General features: G+C 38.1%; 1 protein-coding gene across 2 annotated transcripts; it reads right to left on the minus strand.

The window, feature by feature from the left end:
* Positions 1-270: 270 nt before the first annotated feature.
* lpar3 (lysophosphatidic acid receptor 3) lies at positions 271-11,167 on the minus strand. 2 transcript variants are annotated; one of them, XM_035412155.1, is made up of 3 exons: positions 10,953-11,167; positions 8,975-9,730; positions 271-3,587 (listed from the first exon to the last, which is right to left on the minus strand). In XM_035412155.1, the coding sequence occupies exons 2-3, from the start codon at positions 9,714-9,716 to the stop codon at positions 3,265-3,267; spliced, it is 1,065 nt and encodes a 354-aa protein (XP_035268046.1). In that variant the 5' UTR covers positions 9,717-9,730; positions 10,953-11,167; the 3' UTR covers positions 271-3,264. The 2 variants fall into 2 exon arrangements, with proteins under 2 accessions (XP_035268046.1, XP_035268045.1); XM_035412154.1 differs by having other exon boundaries at positions 10,939-11,164.
* Between the last annotated feature and the right edge of the window lie 561 nt (positions 11,168-11,728).

Here is an 11,728-nt window from a genome sequence, read left to right on the forward strand (position 1 = left end):
CTGAAAAAGAGAACTGCACAGATAATATTAGTTTATAAAGGCGTATGCTGACTGTGGAACAGCAGGAAGAATTTCACAAAGGACTCATACAGAACGGTGATCCTTAACATTGGCAGTCTAAAAAGGAGAATCGCTCTGAAAAATGCAAACTGAGCATGATCCTCAGCAGATTGACGTTTCAATGACAGACTTGCCTTCAGCTATTTTTATTTAAACAATTATGGCCAGTGTATTTACATATAACCACCTATGAACATTTAGTCAAGGTGTAAAAGAGACACAATTTTAATAGCACAATCGTTACAGTGTTACACTACTTGCATTGTGAGTACAGTGATTACAGTATTACATCAGTATTACATTTTTAATACAGTACAAGGATGATTTGCTTGAGAAGCAACATGTATGCATTGAAAATTGTATCATTATAAGCTGCTATTACATGGATATGCAGAAAAAACTAACTGAGGGGCTAATGTGTTAGGGAATTTTTATTACTTACTGCACGAAATCCCATCAAGACCTAAAGGAGGAATGATGGAATTTTGCAGAGCGAAGGTTTCCATATCTACAACAGAAAACAAACTTTATAGCTAATGAAACAGTAGTGTAAAATTAAAATATTGGATTGCAATATTTCTTTAAAGACAAAGCAATAGTTTGAGGTTTCATAAATATTTATGCTTCACAACACTACAAAGATTAATACATTTCACCAAAGAGCAATGCATTTCAGATCGTTACTAATGTCTTTGTTCTTTTTGGAAAGCAGATAGTACATTGCATATGCACAATTCTATAATTTTCCACTCAGTAACTTCCCCTGACAAAATGTATTTTTAAAAGGCACATGGATAGACATTCCAACACTTTATAGAGTTTTACACATTGTACAAGAAAATCATACCATGGCATTGATCTATATTAAATTGGATATTGACAGAGCAAGAATGGTGATAAATTCTATAGCATGCAACTGTATACACACGTCTACACACTAGATCCTTTTAGTAATCAAACTGATATTATTGACACTGATTGCCTAATGATCCATTATAAACACATTTCACATGGAAAAGACACACACATTCAGGAAGAGTCCTATACTTCATTGCAATGCATCACAACATGAATTCTGCATGCAATAAACAGAGCCTTTTAAAAGTGGATTCATGTGTGTGCCTTTAGATCTAAGGCTTACATCATTTCCTCTTCAAGTCTTACATTGTGCATTTTCTACTTCCTGTGTTTAGGAAATAGCCCAGTAACAAGGGCAATCCATTAGTCTTCCTGACTTTGAAAATTATGTTGTCCAAAGCTCTATAAATGTGGCACTTGAGTGAGCATGTAATGTTATTCTCATCTTGGTCACCCCGAGCAACATGTAAACTGGTCAGACATTCTGAGTAAAATGTAATAGAAAAAGGCTGAACATTTTAACCTTGAAATGCACATTTAAAATGACACACATTATTTTGGCATCATTTTGATATAGGAATTTACCTTTTCTGTAATCTATTCCGTTAAGGCAAAAAACCCCACAAACTAAGTTTTCATTTCCTCCTCTTGGCACAGGGTTTCATTCACGAGTAATAAACAGAACAGAAATTCACAACTCACTTCTCATTTACCTATTATTTCTAGTCCACATGTTCCCAAGTGACAGAATTCAGTCCTTGAATTCTCTTTACCAAATCCTGCCTTTCTTTAGCTGCTTCAGGTTCCAGTAAAACATATATGAATGGCATTCCTGCACGATGACAAACTGTCTACCCAAGACTCCATGCCCAAGATCCCTCACACGAACAAATGTGAACTCAGGACCATGATATTTACTTTTTTTGTTCTCTTCCTATCTTTTCTCAAATGTATTGACATGCAATAAATGTTCTAAAATGCATCATGCAGCCTACAATTCATAATTGATTTTTTATCATAAGTGCTGCAGTTTCATAACACCCAAGGTGCGTAAACCACCTCGTTTCTGTTCAAGCAAATGGGATGTATGAAAAATGTGACTGTAACCCGATACAAGAGGATTTTTTTCCTTTGAAAACATAAAAACCATAGCAACACATACAGATTACATGTAGACGACTGCATCACGACCTGATAACAAAGCTGCAGTCATGGCCTTGTGAGTCTTTGCAGGCATTCCTGAAAGACGTACGCGACATAAGGCTATGCTGCTTCTGTGGCGCAGCTGTTGTGTCGACAGCTGTTGCGCAAGGAAAGATAAAAACAACTCTTTACATTCCAGGACAAAGACAAAGTTTCCTGTACCCAGCAGTTTTTTTTTTTCTCAGCTTGCACTCACACTGCTTGTCAGAAGAGGAAAGCAGTCTAATGTGAAATGAGGCCCACTGACACAACTTGGTCACCCTCTGACCGCAAGCAGAACAGCGGTTCTTCCTTAATCCTTGAATCTGCCTAATGTCGCTGCCACATGCAAACACAGACGGGCGCAGGTCCAAGAGTATCCGTTTTAAATGACTGGTGAGAGAAATCTGTGAGAAGATAACGTGCTTCAGTTGTTGTGAGCTGAAACTGATTGGGCTCCCTTCTGGGTTATATGACATTTTGCCTGGCAGTAAAAAGATCAGATGATATTCAAAATTGACCACAAAAACTGACCACGTATTTATATGATATTGTTTATACAGTGAAATAAACCACCATATCTGACACTTGATAACCACTTTTGTTGTACACAATACAGTTTGAAGAATTTTTTGGCATTGAATTTTTAAAACTATTTTGAAAGAAAGAAAACTTACACATCATAAAATGATGTTTAAACAGGTCCATACAATGAAATGATTTGCAGTAAAACAACAGCAATGTGTAGTACTATTGATGGTAATTTAAAAATGTTTTATGTTTTTATTTTTGCCAAATTCAAGGAGGTTCAGATATGATGATTAATTTCTATAGTGAGATTCCAATGAATAATATGACAGGATCTTTTCAAATTTACAACTCATAACATGCTGAGCTTCAGAGATATGTGCACTTTCCTCTGTTCACCAATTTTCATTTGAATCGCAATGTCTTCTGTACAGTTAATGTGCAAATCCTTAGCTTTCTCAGCCTCAAGTCTTTGGCTGGGTTAGCACTAGAGGGGAAAAAAGGCCCATTAGGCCTCCAGCAATCATCGCTGTAGGCTGCAGCACAATTAAGCTCTGACGCAGACTGAGTGATGCTTCTTCATCGGCCCAGCAGTGCGCCTGTTTGCTGTCCTTGGCGGCTTTGTAGCAGGCTACTTCAGTCCTCGAGCGTCTCCCGAACAGAGCCCTTGTTCTCCTCAGAGGTGCGCAGGCTACTGCTAGGCTCCTGGCTGGAAGCCCGGATGTTGGCCTTTGATGACCTCTGCCTGCGGGTCCCGGTGCAAACGCAGCGCAGCAGGTTTTTGAAGGTCAGCCACATCTCCTCGTCCTTGTAGGAGTAGATAATGGGGTTCATCACAGAGTTGAGCACGGCCAGGAGGAGCAGCCAGCGTTTGAAGCTCGTCAGCTTGCACTGGCGGCAGTTCAAGCCGTCCAGCAGCAGCACAACTAGCCCAGGAGTCCAGCAGATCACAAACGCTCCTAGGAAAAACACCCAAACAGAAACATCAGCAAACACACAAAAATGCAATCGCCCCAATCTGTCAACTACAGTCAATACATCTCTTTCCTTCTTCCATTTCCACAAAGACTTCATTCAACGTTTTCAATACATTTTTCATGTTCAATGAATAAAGCACTTTGGAATGGACCAGAGAGACATGTATTGCATTCTGATAAATTTGAACTGGCTTGCACCATATGAATGTAGAGTCAAACCAGTTTTGTTCAGAGGAAACTGCTCAAACTAGACATCAGATTATTTCTCTACATCTGTACAATGTTAGTCAATGTAGTAGGTAAAGTACTTATATTAGAACTTGCTGATTATCATGTCTAGCCAGGAGTTCAGTCTCTTAGCCATCTACAAGCAAGATGACAATGGCTTGGAATTGGTGCTTTTAACTTTCTGGCCTGTTTCTCATGAATGAAGGGGTTTGGCTTTAGGCTAACTGGATAACCCCTTTTCATATTGAACAAACAAATCCTTGATTTTCTTTCAAAACAGTCCCAGGATATTTCTTTATATTGAGAGGTTCCACAACCCTCCCCCCCCCGCCCCCCCAACCCCCCCCCCCCCCCCCCCCCCGAAAGATCTATTTCAGAACCAGCCTAACCACTTTTTCAGAGAATTCTTCCCTCAAAAAACAAAGCAATGCCTGACCTAGTACTTATTCTGCTACGCCATCTTAAGACATGGTCCACAGGTTAGATCATGTTCACTAGCAAGCTGAATGCACCCTTTAAAATTAAAAGTATGAGAGGAGTATCATGAGGGATAATGAGAATTGTCAAATATCTATGCAGAAAAAGCGAACATTAAAAAAGCATTCTTGTGGTGCTGTCCTTGGCTGTCTATACCAGGAGTGTCACGTGTCATGTAATGTGATGTAATGTAAATAAACTGACTAAAAGGTCCACACACCTTTTTTTCAAAGCCTAAACTGGCTGCTTAATGAAAAATAATCTGCATACAATCTGGCACTTCAGGACTAGAGTTTGATAACCTTGACCTATACATTATAAACACACAAACACACACACACCAAATACAGACAATTTTTCAGTGTACAGAATACAATGGACGATACTCTCAACGTTCACTATTCTGTTCTCAGCCCAACATGCTGAGACACAGAGCTGTCACTTCAGGATACAGAGAGAACGGTGCGTGCTTTGACTTGCCCAGTCACTAACTTTGCAGAACCAAAACAAGGCCTCCTGCAATACCTGGAAGAACACACCCTTTCTCTCATAAAAGATTTCAAGGAATAAACAAAGCCTTTAAAATGGAAAAAAAATTGATGTGTGGTAAGCAGTAAAAAGAAAATCTATGGTGCATAGCTTCAAAAAAAAAAAAGAAGATTTTATCATGCACCAATTAGACAGGGCTTCTTTGTGTTTCACGGTATACTCTCCATGCCTGTGCACAATATTCAATCCTTCTAATCAAATAAAACATGTGGGTCAGTCTCCAAAACAAAGACGTGCACATATCTAAAAGAATGTATACATTTTAAGGTAGTTCTTCCTACTTCGCAGAATAATGCGCAATGTTACAAATTTAACAAGTATTTATGGCACATTAAGTAATATAAAACAAGCAGAAATGAGTGGTGATTGCAAATGGACTGTGGGGATAATGCAATTCTATTCCTGGGAGGCTAGCTGGCTAGAGTGATGCATAGCACAAGCACAGTGCACTGAACTAAGGAAAAATTTCATTTGAGTATTTGATTCCCCCCACCCCCCCAAACACACAAAAATGAGCATTAAATAATCCCCCCACAAAAACCATGAACATTCTTCGATAAAATAAATATGCATACTATGAGCTTCCAAAATGAAAGGACGCTGCTTGCTCCCTCTTCCTAGATTAGGCACCATTTTAGTAAGCGTCTACATCTTCAGTGTATTTCTGTCATTGATTAGCGCAGGTAAAAAGCTGTTTCGAACAAAATAGACAAAGGCCAATTCAAAGCGGCTGCTCTAGCTAACCTTAGCCAGTCACCACACTTGTAAATTGACCAAAGCATGAGAAAGCCAAATTCCTCTTGGGGATACCGTTTTTAAATTTAACTAGCTAGCTGGTACATGTACAAATAAAACGTGCCAACTCGCAAAATGAATGCTAAAATGATTAATATTGGCATCTGTGGCCAGATGAATGCAATGTAAGAGTTAATACTACACATTAAATGGCCATTAGATGGCAGTGTGAACCTTATACTGTCCCAGTTGTGAATACCCTATACAAGGTGCTTCAACTACAGCCAACATGAAAAGCCATTCATGGTGCCAAATATAAAAAATAAACAAAATGTTACATACATGACAATCTTTTTGAACACGATACATGTGCACATGCTCACATCTTTGAATATTCCAACTGATCCTTACGCTGAACTGCATATAGCCAGAAAGTAGTGATACGAGTGCTTTATCAGTTACTGACATGCATGTGTATGCAAAGGCTTGTATTCATTGGTGGTGACTGGTGAGTAAAAAGTATTAAAAAGCGTCCAGACCGGTTTAACCAGTTTTTCAATTCCTGAATGAGAGAGCAAGCTGTTTAACAATGCCTGTAAGAATACAGCTTGATACTGTACATATAATTTGTTGGAAACTGTTTTGCTAATTTTAATCTAGTATTTATTATTGGCATTTATTATTTAATCCGTTGGAATGTGTCTGTTGGTTATGACCATGAAATGACATGCTGTAATACAGCCACAGTAACAGTCAAAGGATCTGATGTATATATGCGTACTAGGACATTAAACATAAGTATTGTGAAGACCCAGGGATACAGATCACTGGAAGAATGGCCAAGAGCCTCATCTAATCAATGCCTCCAGAACAGCCAAGATGGCTGACTCTTGACCATTCCTTACAGGATGAGTCAGGACACACTAGACCAGTGGTCCTTTCCTAAAATCCTGCTACACAGAAAGAGCAATATAAACACTCTAGAACACAATGAAGCAGCAATTTAGCTCCAATCTTCACAATTATAGTACATTACATAGTCATTTGATAGGTAAGATGGCAACAGGAGAGAAGGCGCAGTTGTGCCGGCGCATTATGAATGGAACTGGGCCAGTTCAACTTGTAAAATAAGACATTTTGTTTTAATAAAATAATGGTGGAATTTAAAATATGAGCTTAACCACCTGCTCATATTTCTATCTGAGATTTGATGAACAGCCCCACAAATTTGCTTAAATAGATCTCTTTGCATACTACATACAGGACTGTGAGAGACATGCACAGGCACATTTACACCAGGGCATGGATCTTTCTATCAAGTATCTGTAGACCTTGAAGACGATAATTCCAGCACAATCTGTAGCTGCAGGTTAATATTACACTTTTATGAATGTTGACTTGAGCATAACATGACTATAATTTGTGAGCCATCCATCCATCCATCCACCACCCAAAGAATTTGTTGTGCCAGTCATCCACCTATATAACATTTGTTCAAATATTTGTGCATGACAGAATTCAAAGTGATGCAAAACTGCTGCTCAGTTCAGAACGACTATGTTCCTCTCACTTCTACACTGCACAGAAGGAACAGAAGCCCACTTTCAATTGTTCTTTATAGTGAGAATTAAGGAAAAATGGATAAGAATTGTGGACCATAACACAATTGCTTTTTTCCTTCTTCTACCTTTCTTGACATTCTATGCCAAAAAACATTGTATGGAGCATCGATTAGAAACTAATTTCTCATGAAATTAATGGACGATAGTCATCACCCTTTTTTGTTAAAATATGTCTGCATAGAACCAAAAAAAACCCTCTCCATTGAAGTAAGAGCTACGTATCTATTGAAATGATTATACACTCAGTTCATGGCATACCAATGATAATATTGTGAATATTGGAAATGAATGTCCAACAGTTCAAGAAATAGAGATAATTAAAGTTCACCATTATAACCATCTACCCATCTATGCTTTTTTATGGACTGAAATCTACAGGTGATTTAAAATTTTCTGACACTAGAACTTCATGTAAGACAGCACAATGCCCTAAATTTAAATTTTAAAAAATCTTGTTGCATAACTAGACTACATATCCTGAGATTTTCCTGTTTGCCCTACATTGTCTGAGAGATCGCATAAACTTGCACAAGGGCCAATCATTTAAAATAAAATAATGCAAAAACCATGTTTGGAATATCAGTAGTTTCTCCATATATCTAATTTGTAATGACGCAGGACTGAACAGTACAGAGAAACACTGTTGAGCCAAGCTCGTAATCTTGCCTGTCACATTGTAATTTTGAAATGAAAAATAAATATTGAAATGCAAAATGTTAAATGGGCCATACAAAGCAAACTGTCCATATGTACTTACATATGCAAGATTATTTAACACTGAACATTTCACTGCGTACATGCTTTGTTTGTATAAAAGAAATCTGACACGGGTCCACTGGCAATTAAGATAAAACCTGTTTTACCAGAACAACTATTATTGGTTAGAGGGAGTGAATACCCCTACTACTGCATCTCATTTTCATTCAATCCCACCCCTAGTTCTCAAGATGCCAACATATTCTCATTTTCTATTTCATTGGCTCTTTGTATTTACTCATATAAGCTAGCCATACAGTTATACATATACGTAAAGGTCTAGGGAGGAAATTATTTCACTGTTGTACGGTCGTCTCAGTTACTTTACTTCTCATTTCATACGTAACAAGATGCGAATGCAATCCTGCAAACCCAACTGATTATGGGCTAGCAGGATCCCAGACACTCCAAAAAACATTTCTGCCTCACCCATAGCACATGGCCATTAGCCATAAATTAATGTGGTCAATCTAGCCAATTCATAGAAGTACATCTAAATTATATCCTCAATACCCTGGTATATATAAAATTAACTTCAGAAAATTAAAAAATGCAGGACTATATAGCATCATGCCTTATATAACAGATTTCTGAGCATGCAAGTGGTTATGTCCTCAGGAAATTCCATTATGATTAGATATACTCAAATTTCCATTTGGAGGACTTTCTCACATTGTCAGGGAAACACAGATACGAATCCTATGGGAATATATTGCATCTCACCTCTCTTGGTGAAAGTAAAACTAGACTTTGGGATGTGACTATGACTCTATCAATTCAGTAAAGGATTTTTGTTCCCACATATTGACTCAAGTTAATTTGTTTCATAACAATTTATAATTTTTTAAATAATGTTTTACAACAACAACCAATAAAATTTGATTGCCCTAAGTACAGATCCTCAAATAGCATGTGTCATCATACCGTTACAAGGTAGAACATCTTCCAAAAACAATGTGCAACACCTGAAAATGAAGGTATGGAGACAATACTGGAACTCACCTAACACTGTCATCACAGTCTTTATCAGTCTTATTGGTGTCTTCTTGCGGTTTAAGGAGCTACGCGTATGTGAGGACATAACAGATGTTTTCCTCTTAACGTATGTGTAAATCTTCAGGTAGATTGATACCATGACCAGGAACAACACCAAGTTTGACATAGACCAAAAAATGAGGTAGCTCCTGCTGTAGATGGGGGCTAGTTGGGAACACTGATCCAGGTTACAGATGCAGTTCCAACCTAGGGAGGGGACGGCACCCATGAATATGGAAATGGTCCACACTAGCACAATCAAGAAGGTCACTCGCCTCTTGGTGAGGTTACTGTGAACCTTCCAATTCATGATCGCAATGTAGCGCTCCAGTGCAATCACAAGCAGGTTAGCCAAGGAGGCTGAGAGACTGGCATCGAGCAGGCTCTGGCGAAAGAAGTACATCTGCAAAGTAAGCTGTCTGGACACTTGACCTGTGTTGAACATAAGGTACACATAGGCTAATCCAGCCAAGAAGTCTGAGGCAGCCAGGTTCGCTAGAAGGTAGTAAAAGGGGTAGTGGAATCTCTTGTTGGTAATCACCACCGCAATAACCATGGCATTGGAGAACAGGATGAAACAGCAGAAGACGGAACCAATGCACTGGACAATGATGAGGTTTGTGGAATTCCAGCCATCACTTATATGCTTGCTGTTGTCGTAGAAGAAACCCATGGACTCATTATAGTGGCAGTTGGTCTGATTGGCCATCTTTGTATTTACTCCTGAAAGACACAGAAACATGACCATTCCACACAGATGCACTGCTTAAGTTCTTTACTTTTTAGGGGTGAACTAATTTCAGAAAAATACTGGGACACACACTTTATTATAAATGGGTGCCATATTCATATCAAAACAGAATGACATCCAGGTGGATAATACGGACTATTCTCAAAGTAAAAACTGAAAAGCCTGAAAAGTGTGATGAGAATTTTAGCAGGTTGTGATTCCATAAAAGTTTTAATGTACATTAAAACTCTGAGGCCACATGTCTTCAAACAGAATAATGAATTAAAATGTATCGATATAGGACATGATAGCCTGTTCACAGATGAACTAGTCATTAGTAAATTGCATTAACCAAGATGACCTTCATATTGACGCTCATACACTCATAGCAAATGTTCACCTCAGTGGATACAATCATGTTCACTCGCTGCAAGAAATATATGCTTTTCAGTAATTCTAATATAATTTAAAAAAATTAAAATAAAACCACAGAATCTAACACTAAATGTCTGTAAACAGTACTTTCAGAGTGTAAAGAACAGGTCCCGTTCGTAGTGAATGTACCGTGTCTTGTAATTAGAATACTTCACCTTTTAAATACTGAGCATGCTGTAATAAAATTAAAACAAATGAAGGAAAGGTGAAGGGTAAAGTTTAAAAGAATGATCCAGATTTTACGTAAATACACTTTATTTTAAGTTAAGGACATAAATACGTAGCGTATCTCTACTGCTTTATCTTTGCTATCAAGCTGTATCGTGTAAAGATACGTGTATCCACTTCACATGCGGTTCTAACCGCTACAGCTTAGACCAGGTTATGGATCGAGGCTGCTTATTCAAAGTTAGGTTGCTGCCAGAACTACTACAAAACATATCAAATAGTTTGTGTATAGGCAGGTATTTTATTTCACGTGGTGTTGGTTAACAATACAACAGGTAACAAGAGCTCGTAGACTTAATCCTTTTGCTTTATTTTAAAACAAACCTATTTATTATGCGAGATGCACCCACTAGCCACATTTTCATTTTTATTATTATTATTTTACCATTGAAACGTTTTTTCCTCCAAATTTTATCTTTAGCCTTTACCTAGCGCTCCAATTTATTGGGCTCCAGTTTCTGACGTTCGAAAGTCGAAACGTAATCATAATAGTGAATTAGCTAAAATACGATAGATACAGATAAAGCAGCTTACTTACCAGACGTATGTTACCTTGTTTAAATGACTTCTAGTATTCGTTATTTTGATAACGCGCTTTCTGTCGTTTCGGGACTTGGTTCATGAATCTCAACACGGTTTCCATTCTACTTGAGTGAACGAACAAGGAAGCGCAAGTGCGTTTCGTGTGTGAGAAAGTTTTGCAAGAACGCTGACGCAGCGGGCGTGGATGCGTGTGGTTGGAATGCATACAACAACCGCAAGACGTGTGCGCTTGCCTCGACCCTGCAGATAGTATGAAAATACAGATGAATGGTCATCCCTGTAATCTTATGCGAAGCAGCACCATGAACTATCTTGCGTTTCCTGTCATTCTATAACCTACTGGATTCGCATATAGGCTGAACGAATAGGTTTCGAGGTGCTGTAATACATACATATAGCCTATTATCTTGTCTTATCTCAAAAAGAAAGACATTTGAACTGTGTTTGAAGTACAGTATATAATCATTTTCAGATACGTCTTAAAACAATGTTGTCATTCACCAAGGCTCCTTGCCGGACTGGGCATTGGACATTAAATAAAATGGCATTCTTATGCGAGCCAATGTGATTAATATAGCCTACCGCTCCATATTTTATGTGACACATATTTTGAAGACAATTTCTAAAGGATAATTTTATTAAATCTGGTGCATGACAGAATTCACATTCAAGGAATAATAAGAACTGTATTGTGCATTTTAGTAGGCTACATATGTTAAATGCAATGTATTTCGACCTGACCTCTGAAAATATCACTTGCAGTGTTCATTTATGGACGAAAATCC

The sequence above is a fragment of the Anguilla anguilla genome, chromosome 4, assembly GCF_013347855.1.
Source record: "Anguilla anguilla isolate fAngAng1 chromosome 4, fAngAng1.pri, whole genome shotgun sequence".
NCBI lineage: Eukaryota > Metazoa > Chordata > Actinopteri > Anguilliformes > Anguillidae > Anguilla > Anguilla anguilla.